The sequence below is a fragment of the Vanacampus margaritifer genome, chromosome 5, assembly GCF_051991255.1.
Source record: "Vanacampus margaritifer isolate UIUO_Vmar chromosome 5, RoL_Vmar_1.0, whole genome shotgun sequence".
Lineage (NCBI taxonomy): Eukaryota > Metazoa > Chordata > Actinopteri > Syngnathiformes > Syngnathidae > Vanacampus > Vanacampus margaritifer.
In genome coordinates, this window is record NC_135436.1 from 20,420,525 (window position 1) to 20,447,555 (window position 27,031).

At 39.6% G+C, this 27,031-nt stretch overlaps 1 protein-coding gene across 7 annotated transcripts in view; it reads right to left on the minus strand.

Moving 5' to 3' along the window:
• grik4 (glutamate receptor, ionotropic, kainate 4) overlaps positions 1-27,031 on the minus strand; it is a 333,823-nt gene that overhangs the window by 31,340 nt on the left and 275,452 nt on the right. For all 7 annotated transcript variants that reach the window (XM_077566650.1, XM_077566644.1, XM_077566647.1 and 4 more), the window contains one exon: positions 8,520-8,627. In XM_077566650.1, coding sequence (XP_077422776.1) covers positions 8,520-8,627 — 108 coding nt within the window. The remainder of the gene's footprint in view (positions 1-8,519; positions 8,628-27,031) is intronic.

Sequence of the window (27,031 nt, forward strand, 5' to 3'; positions counted from 1 at the left end):
ATGACTTATAATACCAAATCAAGATATTACTTGCATTTGAAACAGAGCAGAATAAAAAAATTAATAAATTGAAATTCCGGTTTCTGAAGCAGTCGTGTGTGTTTTAATACTGCATACACGCGGCATTTTTACCAAAGAGACAGAAAATAATGCCAGACCGTTCCGTTCAATGGAGGTAACCCGATACACGTTTATATACCAAGCATTCGGGATTAAAAGAGGGGTAACTTAAGGCTCTTATTCGTGGTTTTGCACATTTACATGGCTTTTCAAAACCCGAATAATGGCAATTAGTTTTGAAAGGGTTTTTGTGACTGCATGTAAATGTAGTCAGTTATGTTTTACGTAGTTGATGGTTTTGGGCCAAGGACTGTTTTTCAAATAATCCAAGTGCCAAACCGGTGTGCTTTGGCGCTGGTACATCTAAATGAATGTCCTTTGTGTACCACTTTGTTGCCGTTTCACAGCTCGTGAAGCCAGCAAAAATATGTCTTGCAAGACGGCATCGAATTGCTTCTTCTGCTGACGATGCCCAGTTTTTATAGCTACTATTCTTCTCTTCTGGAGGTGGTTAATAGTTTAAATGACATCAACAACTCTCCACAACCAGAATTTGTTTAAGAGATTTTCAACAAACTCACAATACTCTGATTGGTTTTGATTTTGCGAGCGTAGACTGTTCCACAGCAAAAGCTGAGCTGTTAAGTACATTTGCTTTGTCACCAGTGGGTTCTGCTGATTTGATTCAAAGTAAAAGCCTCATAATATTGATCATTACTGTCCACACAAATTGTGAATCTCTTGAGCGTGTGCTGCTGTCGTAATAGCAACAACCCTTTGGTTCTACCTGTAGAGTATGGATGGAAGAGTTCATAATGTGTGATCGCAGTGTGTTTGGTGTAATTTGAGGTCGCATACAATCACCATTAACGCAAATAGGCAAGTTTATTTGTAATTACATACAGTCTAGTATATGCATGTGAAACAGTTATTCAGTATTTCATTACCACACTACTGGTCGCTTTATTTGCTTGATGACTCTCACCATAGCTATTGATCGACTCTACAGCACTAATGATACCCTCTAATACTTTACTAATAGTGCAATGCATTTACTCCTTTTTCTGACCATGCACGGAATTATCTTTTTTTTTTTTAAATTTATTTATTAATTTTTTTCTGGAGAGCTCAGTATTGTTCATTCTGTAATTTTACCGATTTGACATGTCATCATCATTGGTCTCTTTTAATTTTATTTAAAAAAAAAATAAAAATTTTAATTTTATTTTGTATGTGGGTGAGTATGTGTATGTGCATGTGTGCGTGTGAGTGTGTATTCATGAGTTCACCTAAAACCTATTAAAAAATCCCATACCGTTCACCTAAACCGAACACTTCCAGCCAGAGTCGTGAGGCCCTCAGGAGACCCGAGGAAGGACCAAAGAAAAGAAAGGAAAGTGAAATCCAGCACCGACCGGACAAGGAATTATCTTAAGTGCAGCATACCCTAAATCCAGGAGAATTTAAGTATCGTATGAATACAATTACATCCTATCTAATAAATAAAAAGTGCTGACAACCTTGGATGATAATTGTACTGTTTTAAGCAGATGATAAAAGATCTAATTTTGCTGAACTAAACTATGAATTATGCTGACTTGAATGTAAAATAAAAAGGTAATGAAGTTTTAGCGAGTCTTATTTCATAAAAAAGAATGCAAATATAACTCAAAGACGTTCTGACGTTACAAATGTGCACATTCTGAAGCGTAAGTGCACTAAATGATAAAACAAGATGGAACGCGATGGAATCAAATATCAAGGGAACACTTTTGATTTGATTTTACTGGTCTTTTTCATGAGCTGACCTCAAACATGTAAGACTTTCTCCAAGGCATATTTCTCACTAATACTGTTCTCCCAAATGTGCCTGAAAATGTGTTAGTGAGCACTTCTCCTTTGCCGAGACAATCCATCCACTTTACAGGTTTGTCATATCAACATACCAGATACTGACTGACTTGCCAATGTGTGGGCATTTTAAAAATGGTTCAAATGCTTTAGAATGGCGTTCACCCCCCTACAGCAGCACTACACCAAGTTACTCTGGCCACCCAACGCAATGATTGACACATCCCTTCGTTAAAATAAACACTGCCGCTATCATCCATTTATAATAATTTTACTAGACCCCGTCCGCCTTGTGTGGTAATCATTTCTTTTCACATAAAAAAAAAAGCGTGTAAAGGCTTATGCAACTTTGCCTTAACTCAATGTTGTGATAATGTTTAATAAGGCAACAGTTATATCGCAAAGAAAATGTAAATATATTTATTAATGCAGGTGCAATTACCATACGGATGCTCCGTTATGAGCCTCATTTTGTTATGCTAATGTGAGAAGTCTGATTTATACACAAGACATTAAAGACAATACGTTGTTAAAATGTATCCTGTCATAATTAACTATGGCCTCCATGTTCCTATCTACTGAATACAGCATGCGCAAGACACAAAATAAATGGTAGCTTCCAATGGGGAAAAATAAAAAAAAGAAATAATAAAGAAGAGAATGCTTGCTTGCGGCATCAAATTAAGGGTTGCTGTGCGTCAAGCTGTCACTTTACAGCAATTCATTTCAGACTCGACTTGGACGATATATGTTTGTATCCTCCAACATGTAATTATGTGGCAAAACATGATTTACCTTTCACGCGCCTCATGTTGATTTATGCCTGTTTAAAAGAACAGCATTATTTGGAGCTCGTCACGATAAAGCTTTTGTGTCTCTTAAATCCGCATCTCTGCGCCGATCAAAGCTGGCGGGAACAGGAATCAATAAAAGAGGGACCGTCGTTCGTTTACGTGTTGATGTGTTGGCCTGACTGCTATCATGCCTGTTTTTTTCCACCTCCTTTTGCAATCTCCTTCTAATCCAAAGGATGTTTTTCCCTCTAAAGACCTCAGACACGATCACTTTGATTCTAATACTCTCTGAAGTCAAATCTCGAAGCACTTTTAAAAGTCTTAGGTGAAACAATCTGGTCCGAGATGCTGGTCGATTTCCAATTCGTTTGGATTTAGACCCTTTTTCTTAAACAAAGGAAGTAATGGAAATGAACAAAAATCAGTTACATACATAAATAATCATTACAATGAGCTTTGTTTAATCCCTGGCCCTTCTTTTGAAACAAGTATAAAAAAAAAAAATAAAATAAAAATTCGTTAACTCTGTGTGACCTCAAACGCAGTTCTGACGTACGCTGATGTCAAATATGATATCATGCAAGTTTTGTGTGACTTTAAAGGTTATATTACTCTCAAATGTAGGTCAAATTCCAAAAATAAACTAAGGCAAATTCAGCCCAAATAAATGGTCTTCAGTTGATTATTATTATTTTTAAATGTGAACCAGCATAACATACTCGTAGATAAAAATACAAGCAGCAAGCAGAATGTAGCTAATTGTAAAGTAGCATACAACTAAAACCCATCCTGCCTTGAAAGCACAATTTACCCCTAAAATGATTTAACCGAGAAAATGTAACGTGTTGTTACCCACGTCTGCATGTGCCTTTTTGCACACACGTGTAAGACATCAGTAGAAGTTTGAAGACAAAACAAAAGTCAGACTTCGACAGCAGCCACATATTCCCAGGCAGAGACAAGTCTGGTGGTGGACTGATAAGTGTGTTGGATGACTCAATTGGACATTATATAGAATACCAGCACACGAGCACTAAAAGTGCTGTATCGACAATTCTGCCTTTTTTATATTTTAAATATAGAAAAGCATTTTTTGTAAGGGAAAAATATTACTAATATTTCTCAGTGTGACGCAGTGCAGTTCTACAATAAAAAAATATATTACAGTAAATTAATATGGTATGCCTTTAGATTTCATGCATGGCCACGCTCATAACTCAAAACACTTGTATCTCAAATTATATTTTCCCATTGAAATTAATGCAAATGCCATTAATACGTTCCAGTATTTTTTAAAATATTTTTCCAAAAGTAAAATAGCACTCTAAAAAAAATTGTACTTTACAAAAACATACTACAATAACAATTAAAAATTCAACAGTTTGTGCATCATGATTCATTGAGAACTGCTGTAAAACGTTGTCATTTTTCACAGCGAATGTGAGTATATTTTGTGTTGAAGCATTTATATTTGTTTTCAAATATCTGCTGCATGAACAGTTACAAAATTTCCACATAAATTCTATTTGTGAGCCGTCTATAGGGATTTGCACTCTTTGTTAGCATTGCACTAAGCGGATTTAAAGCTGCTCTCTGTAATAATTTGGCCTAAAATATCTTTACAATAGCCTATTTTTTTAACCATTTATGACTGAAACATCTTCTAATTAGTAGATTAACACCTGGATTTGGCTTTGAATTTCACACCCTCTGTCTGCGGATGTGTGCATTGCGTGTGCAGATTCATTTGTCATCAACAGGTGGCAGTAGTGTTTCGAGATTTAATTTTCTGCGTTCCGTAGCTTTAAGGCAACACTATGTTATTGTTTGTGTAATTCTCTTTGTTCCATGTTTAGTTTAACTTCGAATGGGATTGATATTAAACAGCATGAAGGTGATTTTTGATGAATTGTTCAACTCTATCAAACTGATGCTTGTTATGAAGTGAGTTGAGTTGACTACCACCTTATAGCACTCAAATTTTTGCTTGTCAGTCATAGCAACAACAAAAAAAATTGGCGTTTCGTATCTTGAAAAACACACACGTTGTATCAACATTACCTTGTCTGATTATTTGTGAGTAAGACCCACAAGCAATAGGACATGTGTGACATACTGTAACTGCGATATCGGATTTTAATATAGCTCCAGCTGGAGCCAGAGGGAACCAAAGATATCAAAATGCAAACAAGTTAGCCTTTTTACAGCTTGACAAGCTACTGCATTTCCGAACAGAGATAAAGCGCAATAAAACATATAAAGAGAATTTTATCTCACAGATGCAAATAATTGGCTTTTTCCATCACATGGCTGTGCTTACTGAGGTAATAAACACCATGAATTCAGTACAGTATAAAAATGGGATCAATGATTACAAACACATGCCCCGTGGGCCTGCGGGGAAGCGATTGACAATTCTGTGACTGTGACAGCAATCATGCAATAAAACCGCCGCGTATAGGCTGTGGAATGGCATCAAGTATTCTCGTACGCGCACGGGCCCGGAGCAGGCGTCTATTACGAGTTGAAGTGCTAATTCAACAGCTCACAAACAGTCTCGCAGGTAAGAAATTCTTCAGCTGCTGCGCACCAGCAAGATAAGAACGACACAGCAATCATATCGTGATGAATGAGCTGTGATAGGCCCTGAAAATTGCCCAGCAGTGGATTCCAAAGTTTGGCCAAGGGACCCTATATCTCCAAAATGAAATCGAGCCACCGAGCTCACCCAATTCATTTTTTTCACACCCACTTCCTGTTGTGAATGAGCCATCTCATTTGTTCTCAGGTGTAAGTGTTTACTTACATCTTCTTCTAACAACCCCCCTCCAAGGTGAAATGGAACGTTCTGTGCGAATCATTCTCAAAGAGACCTCAAAATATTTCCGTGTTCTTCCCCTCATTTGGGTGGCACCGCATCTGATATTACAGACGGTCAGGCTCCACATCCGGCAAATCGCTACTTTAAGTTTTCTGCAAGGGGAGTTAAGATGTGAGAACTAAGTACACGCTACGTTCCGGCAGTTGCGTACATAGGGATATTTCATCTCTATAAAGCAGTCAGTTAACTCGCCATATTTTAAATGTTTTGTGTCCCAAAGACATATCTATACGTTTTTTTAATGCTAGAGCATACAGAAGGCTTTGATGCAGTCTCTGAACTGCATAGGACGAGTGAAGCAATGGTAGTAAGTACAAAAACGGCCAGCAGGTGGCAGCAGGGTATAAGAGATCAACCAGGGCCATGTTACAAACACACTCATTTACCCACAGTTCTAAATTGATTTGTAAATAATGATGAAACTTAGCTATATTCTAATGCTAATTGCTGCAAAACGGAAACAGATAGAAATATCCTTTTTTGTTTCCTGATGAAAGAAGAGACTCTTTTATACCAATAGAACACAATATTCTGTGGGCCTTGCAAAATTAGTCAAAATCTAGTGAAACAGCCGGGAGCGAAGGGGATTGCTTCAGTGAAAAATGGCTGGGAGTGAATGAGTTAATAAAGTCCAGCTTAGTCAGTGTATCAATGGCTCGCTGTTGGCCTCTCCTGCCGTCTTAGCAACAAACGAAAGGGAATTTGCAAAGGAGGGTCAAACTAGCATAGCGCTAGCTAGGACGAGGCTAGTAAAACCCAACGGGGAGGGATTTATAATGGGACCAAAGAGGAAAAAAAACATCCTCGGTTCTGCCGTTATGGTGCGGGATCCTGAAGATTCTTTTTTAACTAAAAACGAAAACCTTTTAGTGTGTGGATACAGTCTAGGTTTACACTCCGATACGTTTGAATGACATCCGAATATGACTTTGATGAAACTAAAGCGCTATATAATCGCACACCATTTACCATCCATTCATCTGAATCGAGGGTCGCAGGCATGCTGGAGCCTATCCCAGCCATTTTGGTAAAATAAGATTTTTCATTAGTTGGAGTATGACGTTTTTTTCCTTCTTTTCTTCTCTTGGAAAAACACTTTTTTTTACCCCCGGAAAAAACTGAGCATAATTGCAGAAACTACACAATTGATTTCTCATGGAGGGTTGGTTGATATGCCGGCAAAGAACCCATAAAACTTGGTGGAAATCTGGATCAAAATAAAGATGAAGAAATGATTTTCCTTTTCTATCATTCCCACTGGCCACAAAATGTACATGGTACATGGTCTTACGTCATTCTCAATACACTTTAATTATATTAGTCTTGCTACCTAAGAAACAAATATTTTTTGTGACATGGACATAGCTATTCTCCCTTAGCCTAGAATTTAAAAAAAAGAAGAAGAAAAGGGTAAGGTTGTATCATTTTGCGTCATCGTGAAAGCAACAGTCACAAAAGTAACACAGCCCTTCACATTTTTTTCACCTGCGTTAATATTTTAGTCCTTGCTGAGGTCCAAGTTGTGCTGGAGTGGTTAGGAATGCAGCCAGGGAGTGAATGTGCCCCACACAATGTGACCACAGTTTGGGGGTTAAAATATGCCTCCAAGGCAGAAAATGTACAAGTCAGCCAGAAACATTCAGAATGTAAAAAAAAGATGAGATTGGGCCCATATACAGTATATGTTCACTTTTGTATTTTTATGATTTGTTCAAAAACAAATTGACCAGGATCCTGGAAAATACTGTTTTCAATGCAATTTCAATTGTGTCATTGATTATAATGAAAATGTCTGGGCAGCGCAGCGCACGAGTGGTTAGCATGTCTTCCTTGTAGTTCTGAGGTGCTGGCCTTGAAACACGGTTCTGACCCGGAATGACTTTTCTCCCGGTATTTCATCTTCTGTCTGTCAATCTATCATTGACAGACGCCCGAATTTCTGAGAAATTTCGGGAAACTTTAAAAATAATGAATAGCGAGGGACTTCTCTGTAAATCGCTGACAAACGCCCGTTCCGCTTACGACTGACGGTGTCTCGTGTGTGTTCGTTCGTGGGCGTTGCTTAGAAAGGACTGCATTGACTATGTATGTGTGAAAGTGACTTGTGCTTTCAATAGGATCTCTGTGACGAATTTAGAAAAGCTGACGTCACTTGAACTTAACATTACAACAGAAAACCGAAAAAAAAAAAAAATGGAGTCTAATATTTTATGTATGCGTATTTATTTGTATAAAAAGCTTTATGGCTCTCTTAAATGTTGGTGAAATTATTTATTTAATCTTGTAAACAATGACTTCCGATTTGGGTCACACAATAATCACCTGTTTGAAAAAAACAACCCCCCCCCCAAAAAAAAAAAAAAAAGAGAGAGCAATGATGATGACATGTCAAATCGGTAAAATTGCCGAATGAACAATACTGAGCTCTAAAGGGAAAAAAAAGGGGGAAAAAAAAAAATAAATAAAAATAATCACCTGTTTGGACACAGAGAGACGAGACACGCTACAGCACTTTCCCAATGAGAACAAGCGTGACAGAAATGAACGGCTGGATGTGAAGGTCTTGACTAAAGGAAGCGTTGATATGTTGAGGGTTTGAGCAAAACATCATGGATTAGGCTACATTTTAATGAATGAATCTCTTTTTAAAGGCTAATACACTGTGAAGCTCAAAAAGATTCTTTAAAAAATGGCAACAGGTAGCAGAGTGTCACTCACACGATCTGTATTTACGACAGATGGTGAGAAAGCCTGACATGGTGAATTATCAACTACGGCTGATGCACGGTGATAAAGCCTCAGAGGCAAGGCGATCGCACGCCATGGCTTCTTTTCATCTCAGAGTTTGGTGGGTGAAATGCAACTGTGATTTCGGTGCGCTAGCCGCAAAATGTCACACTGCTGTGCTAACGCATTGCCGCGATGCCACTTACGAGTATTGTAGTGATGGTAAGAGTCGTGTTGAAGAGGGTGTCGGTCACGTTGATTGATGGCAGCTTCTTCTCCATGGACAGTCCATCTTCAGAGTGCCACAGACCAATCTGCACACACACACACACACAATAAACACACCATCAGTCATTATGTCCAGTGGCTTGGAAAGGCCAATGGAATCATTTGCCTGCATTGTCTCAAAAGGAGGAACACGATGACCTTCACAAGACGATGGAGGACGCACAAACGAACAAAGAAAGAAATGGCAGAATTGTGAGACCAAAGGCAATTAAGACATTTGGCATGATTGCAGGCAAAAAAGACATATTTGTGATTCTTTGAGGAAACAAACAAGGCAGCAGCGGCATAATGCATTCATTAAAACAATTAACAGCATTTCTTGGTGCAGAGAGCCTCATTCTCTTTTTTATTGGTTTGGATTTGCTACTCTGCATCACAAGGAAACTTTTCTTAACCCGACAAAGTAAGACAAAAACGTTAGGATAAATTGGAAAATGTCAAGAGTATTCTGATTTTTGACCTCCCACTGCAAACCAAGGCCCCCGGAAAATTATACAATGCAATATGGTGTCAAGTCAAGCCAAGTTTATTTATACTGTATGGACGAGCAAACAAACAGTGTCTCCAAGGGCTTCATAAGCCCACAGTTGACAAATATTAGCAACAACCACTGATCTAATCGAACTCACACAAGTGTCAAGTCAGACAAACCATTTGCTAGTTCTAGCACAACCACCAATGTGAAATGCCCCCCCATGAATTAACAGCAGTCTTGTGGATATCTTTGTACCTCTGTTTTCCAGTTCTTTCTGAATTTCACAAAAATGTTGTACTTGAGCAATGACAATAAAGATTCATTCATTCATTCATTGGACTCCAGAGCATATTTGACATACTGTATATATTTTAAGACTTTCCTGTAACTTTAATGATAAACCTTGTACCTCACTAAATAATTACAGATAAAAATGTTACAAAGAAATTACAGCGGGGAAAAAAATGAATTTTCATGCAAAACTATTATTTGCTTGGTTTATGATTTTGAATTTTCATGCATTTAAATGAAGTGTCAGCTGTAAGGACTTTGCCAATGGGTCACGGTTCACATCTCGTTGTGGATAAATGTACAAATGGCAACTAGTTGCTGGAAAGACACTAGTCTGCTCCTTGGGCACTGTCGACGTGCACCCTTTTCACTCGGACTTTTCTTCTCGCATGCCTGCGTGTGTGTAATATGTTTCTCTGTGTGGATTGTAACACAAATGGGCAGCAGACGGTGAGTTTTAATTTCCTTTTTTTTCTTTTTTTTTGTTAGCTCAGTATTGTTCATTCGATTTGACATCATCATTGCTCTCCTTTTTTTTTAAAAAAAAACAAATAAATTAAAAAATCTTTTAATAAATGGTTTTTTTTTTAATATATATACATATATATACATATACACACACACATATATATATATATATATATATATATATATATATATATATATATATATATATATACATATATATATATATATTTTTATATATATAGTTTTAATTTCCCTTTGAGGGGCTATAATGAGGATAACAAATTATAATAATAATTTTAAAAAAAGGTAGAATCTATACTAAAATTTTCTGGAGTATTTTTTTTCCCTTTACCACTGTCAAAACATGTGAACCACATCCAATAGTGTCAGTTTAAGATGGATTTGTAAAATCAAATGACTTGCTTTGTTGTGAATGCAGCGGCCTCAGAATCCTTTCACCCCTGTTCATTTCCAAAGTACCGACACAGCAATTTTCTACATGTATTTATTTATTTGAAATTTATTATTATTATTATTATTATTATGTTTTTTACAACTCATCCTGATTTTTCTCTTTCACTTTTATATTCTTTGACTTTGAAGCAGGTAAATTACTCCTGCAAATTGTGATATTATTAAATCTCCCCATACACTCGATTAGATCAAAAGACAACCCTTAACCTTAAAGAATAGTAACTGACAACACAGGTGGTATGGGTACAACAATTTTAATTTCCTTGTCTCGTCAAATGTTCTACTTAGGCACGGCACATCAAAAACATCAGATAACATGCAAAACAAACTTTTATTACTTTTTTTTTTTGCATGCTATTTTAATACTTGTGTGATATTCAAGGAAGCCACCAGCACCAGCGCAGGATGTGACCAAAGTGCACACAAAATAGAAAAAGGACAAACTTTCATTAAATATTCATAGAGAGCTTGGTGACAAAATGTGCTTCTCATTGAAAAACATTATGGTGCCAATTCACAGGAACTTTTCTAATCATCTGCGTTCAAAGTCAGTGATCCAACACATCAAGAAAATGTCTGGTTTAGAAATACTCTCATATTATGCCATTTATCACAGTATCAGCCGAGCCACCGTTATGAATGTTGTAAAGGAAGAGCAAATGATTGCTTCTTATTCAGCATTGATACATTGTCGGATTCAATGCGTCACTCAGTGGAATTCAAATGAGCTCCTGGAAATCATGCTTTGGGAATTGTTTGTTTGTTTGAGTCTGGAGATGGAGAATAGAATCAACTACAATAAACAGACCAGAATGCGCGTGGTCAACTTTTAAAGTGGCAATACTCATGAGATTTCACTACATTCATTTCATGTCAGATAGTTTCTACAATAGGAAGGTGGTTTCTGGAAATATTAAAATTTGGTCTGTTGAGCACAACAACATATCTCTTTAGCATAGCTGCCCAAGTTATTTAAAAAAAAGCTGTATTTTCGGAAAAGAAGAATCAACACAACAACTTCAACAAACAATTTTAACTTTTTGGATTAGTGTGAAGTTGGTTGAAAGTGGTAGATGTTAGCATTTTTAACAAAAGTAGTTAAATATAAAATCTAGCTAGCTACACACACTTCAGTTATATAACCTCTCCTCCATTTTACAAACATTTACTCAACTACTTTACATCCAAACGAGCGAGAAAAGGCATCACCTGTTTGGTAGCTCAGCAAGTTCAACCAGCCCCACAAGTGAACAACGCAAAATCCAAGCACAGTGTGAAAAGGGCTTTATACAGTCCAAACTTAACGCTTAAAACAAATCACACACAGATTTAATTTTGGTTACTGCTAGCTAGCCAGCTACTGTGAAAAGCTAACGTAGCATGTTACACCTACACTTTTAAGAAAAAAATCACAAAAAGATAAGACTTAAGAGCACAAAACAGTAGTATCAGATCCAGATCCATATTTTATTTACAAAAAGCTATATCAAGTCAACGGAATAACCCAAGACATGAAGACAGGAAGTAGAAACGTACCGGTAACAGTTAGTGCTAACAGAGGTAACACGCCTGCTCACTGGCTGTCATTTCTCAATGGGACAACACTGAAACATGCTGGACAAACGTATTTGGACACCACGGTTTGGGTTCTTTGATCAAAATGAACCTGTGTTCCTTTTCGTGGGGTGGACCAGCTGGAGGAGTCCATACCTTGCTCACACAAATCAACAACAGCTGGACCAACTTTCGCCTTCAAACAGTGATGTGGTGAGAAATGAAGATGGGACCCGCGAAGGTGGCGTTCAAGCAGCTGGCATGCACAATCGCTTCTCTGAGCATGCGGAGGTGGCTTGGCTGATTTCAGTGGCCGTCTGCAGAGCGAGGTCTAAGCGTGGGGGGGTGTGACTGTGAGGAGAATGGTCGACTCGGGTGTCACGGTGACTCGTACAGGGAAGATGAAGGAGAAAGATGAAGGAGCTGCGAGCAGGAAGAGAAGGCGATACGAGGGAAGGAAACGGCCCTTAGGTGGCCCCGCCGTCAACTCTCTTTGGGCCGGTCGGGGGAAGCGGAGCGGTGCCGTCGGTGAGTCAGTGCGACTCGCAGGAAGGAAAAATGTAAGCGTCAGCTTGGGTAAGCAGGAACGCACGCTCGGGAGCAAATACATGCCACGGAAAAATCTTGTCATATACTCTTTGTAAAACTTCACAGCTCTTACTTTCACAACTTTCACACTTAGCGATAGGCTTGATGCGCTGCCAGCTACAGTTAAGGTACATAAAGTAACCCCTGATGTGACATGATTGACGGCAATTGCTGTGAAAAAGGCCAATTCACCGCTTCAGGTGAGTACATTACTTTGTGGCGACAGTCATTAAAGCCAGAAGGTCTTTCATTTCAATTTTGAAATAAAAAATGAACTAACAATGCATTTGCCAAGGATCTGCACTAATGGGTGACTCAAGCTGAGTAGTGAAGTTTCCAATTCGAGTCAGAACACGTCATAGTATATTGTCGTCAGGAGGGACTGTTTGTATGGCCCTTCTGACTCCGTACGTGCGACGTATCTACTAACGTGGACAGTGCACGTCCGTGAAAGCTACGTCCCACTTCATTCCTGTGGACCCCGGAAGTAGCTATGGAAATATTTGGCTGGCTAATTCCTCGCTGTTGGCGACAAACGAAAGGGGTTCGCTAACTTAGACGTTGGACCTGAGAGACAAACTAGCTTAGCGCTAGCTAGGATAAGGCTAGTAGCAATGTAGACCAAAAGAGAGAAAAAGAAAATGTGTTCCACTGTTGGCTAGGGAATGGAGCGGGATCCTGGAGGTTAAAGTTGAGTTATTTCACACAGAAAAGGTTAACCTTTCCATGTGTTGATATAATTAAATATGGATTTGTAAACATATGATCAAGATACAGCACCAAGTAAGTGCATTTACCATTTTTCTTTTCTTTTAAATGGATTATTCATTTGTTGGACTATGACGTGCTTTTCACTAAAGTACATTGAGTTTCCCAACATTCCCAAACTTATTTCCTTTACTTACTTTAGTTATTTGCTTTCCTTACTGAACTTACCAACTTAGCTTACTTATTTACTTTACTCACCTACATGGTTACTTACTTAGTTACCTAATTAACTTACGCAACTTGTTTACTTTACTCACTTACCTAATTACCTAACTTTACTTAACTTATTTACTTTACCTACCTACTTACTTAACACATTTACTTTACTTTCCTTACTTACCTCCTTATTTTCTTGAATTACTTACTTACTGAAGAGGGTCTTCTGCCCAGATTTAGTCATAAATGTTTTAATTTACTCATTTCCTCAATAGACCATTTGTCTGTGGTTGAAGGCAATGTGTTAGTATGATTTCTTTGTAAATCTTATCTTATGCCGGGTGTTGGTTTGTCTGGGGGGCCTCCTCTATTTCCACAACAATAGACCATTTGTCTGTGGTCGAAGTCAATGTGTATTGAATGATGTCTGTAAAAGTTTTATCTCATGTCTGGTGAACTCCGGGTGGGCTGGGGGCTTGGGGGTTTTGTGGTACCGCTCTTCAAGATAGTATAAGAATGTTGTGAGTCCGCTGTAACTTCGCACTAGTGAGAGGCTGCCGCGATTGTCTAGGAACTCACTTGTGCCCGGAATATTCTGTAGAAATAAAAGCTTCAAAGTGACTGTTCATCGATCTCCAGCCTGCATTCGGATAACCAACATTCTCACTACCCGAAAGAAAACGAACACGCGGAAGAAAAATATTATTTTCTTCAACATTACCTACTTAATTACTTTTACTGACTGACTTACTTGTGTCTTTTTGGAATGTGGGATAAGTTCCTTTTGATTATATTATTTTGGCTGTGAGGCAGATGTGCTAACTACATGTGATGCCATCCCAGATATGTTGAACATTCTGGACACAATTCCAGAGGTAATTTGGTGCGGGGGGGAAAACCAAAACAAAACAAAATAAAACACGGCAACCGCTGCTTAAAACGCCCCAACCAACATAATTTAATTTGGGAGAAATAACCCAGCCCGGAGCAGACTGTGTGAGTCAAAAATAACTCAAATTGTTTAAATTTCCACATCTGCACTGTTCTTAATTTGGTATTCACACTGCAATTACAATAAAAAGCAATGGAGCAAAAGTACAGTTTAGAGTGCCGACGGCATGAGCACTGCACATTATGAATGTTGCAGAGAAACAAGGAGGCAAGATGAGGGTTTGGGTATCATAAAAGAAGCTAATATTACAGGAGCAAAAAGACTGGGGGAGAAATATGCCTGCGAAATGGAGAGAAAATCAATGAGGGAAGTATGAGCAGCAGCCGGCTTGGGAGACAGAACTTGGAGCTGAGAGAAGAGGAACAGTGAGCTGGCAGGCAGGGAAGGAAGACAGACAGACTCACAGAGAGTTTATACAAGTGTGAAATGGAAAGGAAAAGCAAGCGAATGATGACAACAAGTGGGATGAGACACCCTAACAGGGAATACCTCCGTTTCCTTCTATAATGGGGAATTAGCGCAGGAGCTAGAGATAAAGGTGGCAGCTCACTCAGGCGTCAGCATTGGCTGATTCTGCTGTCAAAAAACACCACCTTCAACAGGCAATGGCTGACAGACGCATTCATCATGAAGGCGGGCGGCAATAGCAAGTGTTATAAAGTATAATGTCATACAGGCCGCTTACAGCCACACTAAAGCACTCAGGTGACGCGGCGCGACAAATGGGTCTCACTCAAAACGTGTTTCTGTGTTCCTAGTTTGTGTGTGTGCATGTGTGGAGAAAGTTTATTCCACAGTGGGAAAAAAAAGTTTATTTTAATGTCACCAAAAATGAAATTTGACCTTAATTACAGTATAAAAAAAGTACCAAAAAATCTGAGCATATAAAGATAGACCCCATAATTATTACAATTTACTGTAAAATCCGCTGAATATAATACAACCCCGTCATTAAAAATAAAAGTGTTATTCTCAGGATTTTACAGTAAGTTAAGTTGTATAACAATATCGGTGTCTCTGAATGTTCTCCAAAACAAAACAGCAAGACTTAGCACTTTGAAAGTATTATATTGAACTTAAATACATTTATTAACACAATTAACAATGATTATTAGAAATTCTACAAATTAGGGGTTAAATGACAAAATATTTTTTGTCATCAACCATAATGTGATGACAGTTGAAACCAAGTCAATTAATCAATGACATTTCTTCAACTCCAACTTTTTTTGTGGACCAGTTTTCACGTAAAGACATATTTCGACAGGTTTCATCTTGTGTTGCTTAGCATAGCGCGTTGAAAGACGAGTCATCGTAGGGACGACACCCCCCAGCCCCAAAATAAATAAATCATCAATTCTATTTTGCTGTTTCTATTTCACTTGTGCTTTTGTTGTGTTTGAGGCCGCCATGCACAGTTTTGGCAAAGTATTCCCACCCAATGGGAGTGTCCATCAAGAATTTCTGGAGTTACCCGAATAACGTACATCTCTGGGGAATTCCATAATGTTTTCTTTGGCAGTGGGGACATAATTAGAACAAGCAGCAGTCTGACCAAAACTGAACAGAGAGTACACCCACTCCCATTCCTCACACTGGTAACACAGCAAGCATGTCAAATACAAAAAAAAAAAATACAAAATAAAAGGCCCTGCAGTAGTGTGTGTATGTGTGTGAGTGAGTGTGTGTAGCATGTTTTCTCTATGGACCGGCAAGTTTGAGTGAAGCTTTCACTATGTGACTCATGAGCGGGCAGGATGAGAAAAATCGGGGTGGTGTTGGAGGAGTTCACAGGTGGTGATGTGGGCGTTTGACACTGACGCACAGTGAAGACGATTGCTCCGAGAATGAATGTGCTAACTTTGAAGAGAATGCAATATTTTTTGCCATTGGCTCCAGCTGCGGCGACAATTGTGTCCGCCACATGACATTTTCCGAGATGTGGTGGTTCTGCTCGCAAACACTCATTAAGTGGTATTAGGGTGACTGGGAAGGCTTGCTTAAAATTGAAGAGTCAGTCTGAGTGGCAGGCCAGAGCTTCGTGTTCTCAGCATCTTGCGTTAGTACCAATGCAAACAATGGATAACCTCACATCCAACAGTTCTTGACAACGACAGCTGTACAAATATCAACATCGTATAGGCAGTGGTAGTGAAAACGAAGAAGAGGAGAGAGGCCTTCATTCCCACGTTTACTAATCTTTTCTTTTTGTTCATTCGGTTATTTTACCGATTCAACATGTCATCATCATTGCTCTCTCTCTCTCTTTTTTGTGTGTGTGCATGTGTGAGTGTGTACTCATTAATTCACCTAAAACCTATTAAAAATCCCATACTGTTCACCTAAACCGAATACTTCAGAATCCAGCTAGAGTCGCGAGGCTGTCAGGAGACCCGAGGAAGGATCAAAGAAATGAAATCCAGCTCCGACCAGACATCACCTACTACCAACCAGAGTCTTTCACCAACCCCAGAAACATCTAAATTCCAACAAATTAGGGATACCTCAAGAGACCAAAGGAGAGACTGAGGAAAGGAAGGAAGGACAGACGAAGCAGAGTGAGATCCACAGACATCAGCTTCCACCGATTCAACGACCAGAGGAAGAAGCAGATTGTGTTTGAATTTCGATAGATGCTGGTGTGGTTGATCTGGCATGCATGAAAACCTCCACCAAAGAGGGGAGCTGTCGACCCCGGCCAGGATAGAGCAAGCACAACCCCCCTCCAGGGCCCCCCCACCGCAGCTTGGAACCCCTGACACGAGGCAGAAATAGTATCTGCTTTGGCAAATGGAAATGTGTCAATAGCAAGCATAGTCCTGCTGAGCAGCGACGATATCACGCAGTGGGGTAGGGGGGTCGCAAATTCAAAATGCAGCTCTAGTCGTTTTGTAACTACACGAGACTTTCAATTCGAGCGTGAGCAAATGCATATTGCTAAAAATGGACACAGGTTACATACACATGTTGTTTTTTGGGATGACGCAAACACACACAAGCCTCACCCAGCCTTGAAATCCTTTAAGGCTGAACAACAACTCAACATTACGCTTTTGATCTATTCCCCATCTGCAGCCTGCAAAGTGTACAATGAGGAAAACAAAAGAGGACGGGGGACTGACGTATGTCTCACAGAGACCAAACAAAGCACAACAAGTACTTGCTAGTGTGTGTGTGTTCCTGACATACCATATTTCATCTACATTTCAGATTGCAGATGCAAATTCAGCACAGAGGAGACGCCTTTGATGATTAAGCCTGACTTCTTTCTCTTCTCATTTGATGTCGTCATATGATTGGTTCACTTTCTTTTGCTTGGTGCGGTCACATGATGCCACCGCTTGATGTCAGTTTTTTTTGTCGATAAATCCTCAGGAGCCAAGATTTAGAAAAAGTCCGGAGAAAATAACATGTCAAAAGATGACGAGTGATTTATCAGCCAGGTGATTCATTTGCAGTGCATTCTAATCAAAATCCATTTGGTATTATATCTCGGCATAGAGCAGAAATCATGCCCTGCATATGAGCACACCCGAAGCATGCTGTTCAACAGCACGAGTCAAACTCATCAGCTTCGGCCAGACGTTCAATTACACATTATTGTTGTCTGGTTCTTGTCTTTGTTGCAATCTTAATCTTCCATGACAATCGTGCCATGTTTTTGTGGTTCAATAAAATACAATACAGTACAGTTAATTATATATGAGACCCAGAAAACCAATAAAACAAAATTGCTTTTATTGTGGACAGTCTGAGGTACACCTGTGCACTAATCATGGTGTATAATCAGCATCTTGATATGGCACACCTGTGAGGTGGGATGGATTATCTCGGCAAAGGAGAAGTGCTCACTATCAAAGATTTAGACTGGTTTGTGAATAATATTTGAGAGAAATTGTGATATCGTGTATGTGGAAGAAGATTTAGGTCTGAGTTCATCTCGTAAAAAATGGGAGCAAAAACCAAAGTGTTTGTTTATATTTTTGTTGCGTATAGTTAGACATTTAATACTGATGCGAACAAAGGGTCTCAAGTTTTATAAAGTAGGGGAGGGAGAATTTTTAAACATTTTAAAACATATTTTTGTTCAGTGAAGTCCTCAAAGTCTAGCAGCAAAGACTGTAGCAATTTTACATTCAATCCTGAAAATACTTAAATGTCTTTAAATTAAAATTATTATGAATTATGAAGTCAAAAAGGTAGCCATCATTTTATTTGCAATAAAAGCAAACTATTCTTAAACGTTCCTGTTAAAACAACAATTCCCATCAGGTGGCAAAATGGGGTCTCATTTTTATGTTGTCCTGCTGAAAGTAACTAAATTACCTTGTAATCCATCTTACTTTTTGAAGCAATTAATCAGTAATATAAGTTACTTTTAAAGCAAGTAGTCAGTAAAGTAATTAGAAGCTTGAAAGGCAACCAGTGTGAAAACCCACACTACGCATGTACACAGATGAAATACACACTGCTACTGCAATACTTGCTTTAAAATATATTAAATGACAAACAAATGAGAATGCAGCAACGTTAAAGAACAGCTAGAATTAGGGAAAGAAAGAGAATAATAATAAAAAAAAGACTAATCTTGCATTGCACAGAAAAACTTAAAGAGATCCATATTGTAATGATTTTGCTCTTACTCCCCTGAGTGCTTGCTTTCTTTTCTTTAAGGATTAGAATCTAATCTAAAATGGAATTTAGCATTACCCTGTTTCTCCCCTTTATTGGGTGCACATTTATGCACCGAAAGTTCACAATTACCTTTCTCCGTCGATGACCGTCACTATAACAAGAGGCAAAAAAAATTATTATTTTTTTAATCCCATCCCCATTGACTCTTCCCTATGACTGTCATCAAAAAGGAATCAGATGATTCAAAACTGACTCCATTTTCAGGCCTGCTCGTTTATGTCGAAGTGTAGATAATATAACTGATACTGTATATTTTAGCAACGCCATCTGGAGCGGTTTCCCACCCACTGTCACGGCCACCTCGTCCTGTTGCATAAAACTCAAGCATGCAAGCAAACCCTAGAAATCATATTTTCATCCAGGGAGGTTAAATCATTCAGGCCTTGTTAAGATGTGTCTATTGGGAGCCCGAGGCACACACACACACGAAAAAAAAAAAAAAATGGAGATCCAAGTTGGAGTGTGATGTGCTCCCAAATGATGATGTCCTTTCATGAGAGAAAAGGATGGTTGCAGTCTGGGATGTGTCAGCCTGCTGGGCGACACCACACCTCTCATCCCGGCTCTACCTGTCCTACCGCCTTACTCTCTCCCATTCCTCCTCCACACACTGCCGCGGCCGAAAAAGATTGAACAGAGAGCATCTGCATTGGTGGCGGGCGGAACAGCCCCGCGACAGTAATAGTGTTCTGAGAGGCAGCGTATAGGACAGAAAAAAAAGAAGCAGATTGCCATAATAAAAGTACAAGCGGCGCTGACAGGAAATAAATAAACCCACCATGAAAAGAGAAAGAAATTCACCATTTAAACTGGAGCATGTCTTGTGTAAATAACACGGCTGAAATCATCTCATGAAAATTGGAGTGGTGCCCACGCAGGAAGCGTATGCGCGTGTCAATCATAGCGTGAGGTGCTAAGACACGGCCATAAACGGGGGCTTTACTCACTTCAAGTTAAAGGATACAAGGACATCGGGATGAGGTTTCATACAGAAAAAAAAAAAATCGACTGTAATTGTTGGACTCATAATTCCGGCCAGGATAGACACTGACAAGACTGAATGATTTAACAGTTTATTGATAGTCCATAGAGACAATCACCTCAGTCAGATGAAAGGAAAATGAGAACACGGGGTGGTAAAATGTAGAGGGACTACATTAGTAAGAAGAAAATCAATATGATTAAAGAAAGTCTGTTACAAGGAGGTGACAGACAATTGGAGATGTGCCCACGGAAGGGAATGGGAAAAAATGAAAGTCAAATGAGTTACAGAAGCCAAATATGAAGAATCTGGCATCAGTTATTTTCTTTCTTTCTTTATTTATTTAGGCAATTCACATTGAATGGTGCTGCAAATTGAAAAAAAAAAAAAAAGGAGTAAATTGGGACACTTTCTATTTCAGTCAATCCGCTGGGAGTAGCTTGTTCATTCACCTTGGGAGGGATTTCTATTACCTCAAGAATGGAGAACAAAATCCATTGAAGGGAGTCTCAGTTTTAGACACACAAAAAAAAATCCATAAAAATGAATGGATTTGGCACATATCAGAAAATGATGACAAACAGCACTGAAGCGAGAGATGGCAGCTCACTAGCAAGCTCCGAAAATCTCAATCATCGACGCAACAAAACCATTCCACAAAGCTGCATCCGTTTTCTATATAAAGTGACATCATAACAGTGTGACTCGGCGCAACTTGCCACCAAACGGAAACAAGAGGAACTGACAAACATGGAAAACCAATCACATCCAGTATTTTGTCTTTGCGGCATGTTGCTGTTAACCAGATTTGCTAGTGCTGTGTGCTCATCTCACTATAGTCCTAATTATGACCAAAAGACTGGTGTGTCAAATCTCCACCATTTTGGCAGTGGTCGGTACACCAGTTAAAGAAAAGCAAAGTTAAGAGGTGGACGAACGCAATCTGTTCCAGAATTCATTGACCTGATTTTTAGAAAAAAAGTTGAAAAAAACAAAACATTCTTTACGGAGACCCTAAAGTGACATAGGAGGGGGGTGGGAAGTGAAATATGTTTCTCATAAGAACGAGAAACTTTCTGTCATGTTTTGGTTCCCTGTGGTTGGTGTTTGTCATGTGTTCCCAATTTCTTCCCTTCTCTCGTTATGTCTGACCACGTCCACCTGTGTGTTCCTTACCCTTCCCAGTGTGTGTCCAGTCAGTGCCCTCAGTCAATTGTGTTCCCCAGGTGTGTGTCATTAGTGTTGGTGTCTCTAGGCCCCGTCCACACGAAAGCCAGTTTCAATGTATCCTCACAAGTTTCTTACCGTTTATGCCGTTTGTCCAAGTGATGGCACGGTTTCGGAGCTTGAGACCGATCACTTTTGAAACTGGGCCGTCAGTCTGTCAACAACAATGGCGGATAGCCGTGTCGTAGTCGTTTTGCGCAGCCTCCTTAGCTGGCTTAAGCTTTTGCAGCAAAATATTTCGGTTCTTTATTCCCACATTCAACAAGCGGTGTCGTACTTGAATCACCCGCCATTGTCACTTCTCCTGTTTGTCTTTTTAGATTGCAATAAAGTTTTTAAAAAAAGTGTTAGTCTTCTTCGCTGATTCTTCTTCTACGCTTTCCGTTAACTCCCTGTGGCTGCGCTACAGCACCACTCCAGACTTGGCATATACATTACAACTGTTAAATGTCCTCAGCGTCTTCTTTTGGACACACGCAAGTCTTGAAATGCTTCTGTGTGTACGAGATTTGTTTGAGGAACGAAGCTTTGGACGGGGCCTTAGTCTGTTGTGTTCGTCCAGTCTGTGTGGGAGCATTGTCGACGTTATGTCTGTGTTTCTTGTCGCGTCAAGCCAAGCGCCTGTCACAGTTAAGTCGTCCACATCTCAGTCTAGTCGTCTACGTCACAGTCAAGTCGTCCTCGTCACAATTAAGTTGCCTACACTCTGCCAAGCTAGCCTCAGTCAAGCTAGCCACAGTCAAGCCAGCCATGGCAACCAGCCTCCTCTCGTCCAGTCCTCTCACAACCCGTCATGGTGATCAGTCATGGCGTCCAATCCAGTTACTGCCCGTCCAGTCACGTTCCGTCCAGTACTTATCCACTCGCCTTACTTTCTATGTTTCAATAAAGTTCCTCACATTGCCTCTTGTCTCTGCCGTGTTTCCCCGCATTTGGGTCCACCCTCCGGCAACCATTCCCACCTGCCATGGCACTTTCTCTTCCTAATGAGAAACTTTCGCCCCTTAGCGATAACATTTTCTCGTTTGAATGAGAACGTTTCTTGTTATGATGAGAAATGTCCTTACCTGGGCTGCGAGTGGTAACATATTTGCACACTACGAGACTTCAGACGTTTTAACTCATATAAAGCAAAACAAATCATATTAAGTACAAGACATTTTGAGTATGATATTTTTTTCCCCCCATTAAAACCCTAACGAGTATGGTCTGACACATGCATTGCATGGATAATCCATTAGAGGGCAGTATCACCCAGCTGAGGGCTTTTCCAGCCACCATGCAAGATGGCCCCAATTGAGAAAGGAGAGACTTATTAATAGTGGGAAGTTCAGATTTTTGGAAAAAAGAATATGTTTGATATGTCTGTTAATTATAATGTTTTTGACGGTTATAAATTTACAAATTTAAAGCATTGTGACTGGATGTATCAAATCAGACACAACATAACGGTGATGAATTGCAAATAAAGCAATTTCACTCAGAAACACAAATTGCAATGTAGTTATAGGGTCCCCCATGCTAGCATGCAATGGACTACCTTCTCGTTTCTCGCCTCCTTTCTACTCAACAGGCCTTAGCAAGTGACTATATTGCATAATTTAATTAGTGATTGTTTTCTCTGAAGGGGCTGGCCAAGGGTTTTCACAACCAGACAGCCTCCTGCAATCCACGTGTGAAGTCCAACAGAGTATTACTGACACCTTGCACTTCACACACTGCAATAATTACTCATTTAATTGCCTTCCCTTTTTAAGAGTCAGGCTGTTTTCAATGAGGGCTATGCAGACCAAGAGGGACAGTCTTGGGAGGCCAGGGGCTGTGTGATTTGTTGTGCTGCGGTTCCCTGGCAGGCGGCGATGTGTTTGTTTTGGAGGGGACTTATGCCTCTGCCAAAGATGGTGGCGGTTGCTCGCGTGCGTAGCAACTAAGTGATGCTCATGCGTAAGTGCTGATGCGCGCACATCAAAACAGGCAAACAGAAGCTGCCAACTAATGTCAGATTGATCAGTCTGTAGCCGCACACTTGCCACGGCCCGGCGCGCCTCTTTGATGCAACCCACCAAACACATGATGCGGCCATCTATTCCAGCAACAATCTCGAATGTTACTCGAAAGGCGAGGAGTACGCTTCAGTGATATTAGACATTTATATATCAGCAATGATGCCGTTTTACAGCCTCGTCCTGCTGTTCATACCATCTGGAGAATGAGAAACATCCGTGCACATGCAAGCCACCAACAAATTCACTCATTAGGCTGCCTTGTAAATGGACATAACAAACGAATCAAGGGCATTACAGCTGCTTCCATCAAAACAATAACATTAATTATTCACATAATATGGAACAATACGGGTCCTTACCGCTGCATTGGGTCAAATAGTATTTAACCTGTCATCCTTTTTTAAAACTGCCAAAGAATAAGTATGTGCTTAATGTTTCTTGGGTATGTTTTGCTTAAACCCAACGCATATTTGTTTAAAAATATCCGCTATACTAATCTCCACTTCTCCACTTGAACAAAGGGACAACATAGATGCTGACCCTTTCCCACTCAAGAAAATTGTAACTACCTGAGTTTATAGACACTAGTTAATAAAACAGCTGAGCTGTGATTGGTCTTTAAGACCTGAGCAACTGTAATGTCATTTTCAGTCAACAGAAAGTGGCAAAATGGCCGCCCCCTGGGATGAATAACAACAGGTGTATTTTGCTGCTTAGTTCACAGTCCATAAACCATGTGGGGTTACATACTGTAAAACATAGTAATCTAAAGACATTTTTGTGGTTGACTTCCTTTTTCAAGTACAAATACACGTCTTTTAAATTTAAACTGCAAAGAAGAGTGTTTTCATGACCTTGCCAAATTTCAGCGACAGAAATGATTTTTGAAACAATTAATATTATTCTTATGACTACACACAACTATGTTTGAGCTACGAAAATATATCCTCTTAAAGCCTCCATTAGCTTAAATATACCCCACGGGGCGTTTCCACACCATAACAACGAGGCACTCTAAAGCGGCCATGCTCGCATGAAGCCCTTGTTCACACGCTGGCTCTCATGTCAGACATTTTTTTCCCCCTCTTCATTCTTCCACCTGCAGGCTCTCACGTCTGCTCTCACCTCTTTTTTTTTTTTTCCTGGGAGATCTCAGTATTGATCATTTGAAATGTCATCATCATTGTTCTCCCTTTTTTTTTTTTTTTAATGTGTGTTTGTGCGTGCGTGCGTGCGTGCGTGCGTGCGTGTGTTTGTGCGTGCGTGCGTGTGTGTGTGCGTGCGTGAGAAAGAAAAAAAAAAAGTCTGCTCTCACCTCTGATAATGAGGCACTTTAAAGCAGACCCACATTTCAGGATGTATAGGCATAGTAGCTAACTTCACGTCACAATTAGACAAGGGAGATCATTTAACATTATGTGAAAATGCCGTTTTGAATGACAAATAACGCTCTAGTCTTGTCTGACGTCATCAAGTTAAAATGTAACCTAAATCATAACACTTATTAGTTGCACCCAGTATTTTTTTTTTTATTTGATCAAATCTCCTGTTTCTCTTCACAGTCTGTACATTTTCATATGGTATATTTTATTTAAATTTTAAAATATTATGTGTTAAAATAAATTATGTGACATTGTTGTATATGGATTTGACACCTAAATGGCCCCCAGGAACTGCAAGTGGAGGAAATTTGATGTATTCAGTCTAACTGTCCTCCGATTTAGACTACACAGTAGTTACCTTTTGGATGAATCTCGCTTTGCTCTCCCACCCCTTTTTCTCCACTTGATATTCACAGATTCTTGTGGATAGAGGTGCCAGAGCGTGAGAGAATGCCAGGCTGCCTTCTTACATCAGCAATCGTTGGCCTAGTGGGACACCAGCATTACAAGCAGCTGCTTCATTTACTTTGCCTGCCAAGATCGAACAAATCGAAACACTTGCGTAATGCGGACACATCATCAATGGTGCACGTATCATTGAAGCTATGTGTGGGTTGTGAATGAAATGAATGTGCGTTTTTTTTTTCCTGGCTAGAGCTGACACTGAACAATCAATTACAGTAAAACCTCAAAGGTTGAACACAGTTCTTTTCAGGATGTTTGCTGAAACAATTCTTCCATTCAGGAAAAAAACAAAAACAGGAAAGAGCTCAGGTTGAAGATTGTGATTACAGAAACTTTAAGGTCCTGATGGCGAGACACAGGGCAGTTGCTTAAGCCCGCAATCATTTCTACAGTCTTGAGCCAGTTCAGCTCCAGGGCATCAGCCACTCTACCTCCCGTCTAGATGCAGACTCGCCGTCGCTTATCAGATGGATGACTGTGTATCATCTTCAACCTTCAGGAGCTCGAGAAAGAGCTTGCAGAAAGAGAGAACAGCCTAACACTGACTGCATCGTCCACCAACTCGTCTGCCCGGGAGGCAAACTGCATGTGTTGTATTATGCACTCCATCTAGTCCAATGCAGGGTTTTCAAATGACTTTAGCACCACAGATAAGAGACCAAGTCACTCAGTCCCAAATTGGCAAGTTAGTTGTAGACTGGGATAAGAGTTTATGTGTTCCTGTGAGTGTTTGGGAGTGAGAGACGCCAGGTTTTAATCAAATCGCCAGAAGAGTGTGATAAGGTCATTAACTCATTTGCTCCCAAAAACATATTTATACATTTTTTATGTATTGTTTACGCTAGAGCATACAGAAGGCTTTGATGCAGCCTCTGAACTGAAGATAACGCCTGAAGCAATGCCAGTTATTACAAAAATGGCCAGCAGGTGGCAGCCGAGTATAAGAGATCAGCCAGGGCCATGTTGTAACAAACTCTTTTTGTCAGTGATTTCACCAGGAATGTGAATATTGACAAAACTTAGCTATATTCTAATGCTAATTGCTGCAAATCGGAAACAGACACAAATATACTTTTTTTCCTAATGAAAGATGAGACTCTAATCTTTCTTTTGGTGGGTTCCATGTTTTTATAGCAATAGAATACAATATTCAGTTTGCCTTGCAAAATCAGTCAAAATCCAGTAAAACAGCCGGGAGTGAAGGGGGTTGCTTCAGTGAAAATGGCTGGGAGTGAATGAGTTAAACAGGCTATTGTTGAACTCCACTTGGGGTGATGGTCTCCTGTAGTTGACACTGACACAATTCATTAGCAGAAAGTTGGTTCTGCCGTAGCTTCTTTCTAGATCAGGGGTGTCCAAACTTTTTCATCCGAGGACCACATACATAAAAATCGAAGGATGCAAGAGCCACTTTTTATTTTATTTTATTTTTTTACTTTAATTTATCAACCACATCAAAATCAGTTTTTGGAAAAAAATGCTACCTGATCGGCTTTCTTTAAGGCGAATAATTTATATTTATTTATTTTTTATTTTATTAAATTTTTTTAAGATTTTGGAGTATTCGAGACCCTGTAACCCACCAGAAAAAATCTGCCCCATCAGCCAAATCCCATTTCTACACTCAGAACCAAAAGAGGAGTAATTTGTCATAAGATGACCATTTTTATGTTCATTTGCATAATTTTATATTAAGAAAAAAGCTCTACTATATATAAAACAATTGTATTAGTAGCAGATTTTTTTTTTTTAGTATAAGCATCTTTAGTACAAGCTGCGGGCCGCTTAAAAATGGATAGGTGGTAATTAATTTCCATTGTCAGCTGCTTTCTGGCCTGCTTGTAAATGACTCTGTCCTATCTGCAGCCTTCTTGCAGGACATCCAATTCCAAACTGTACAACCTCAGGAGTGCTCGACTTTAGAGATTCCACTTTTGTCCCACCCAT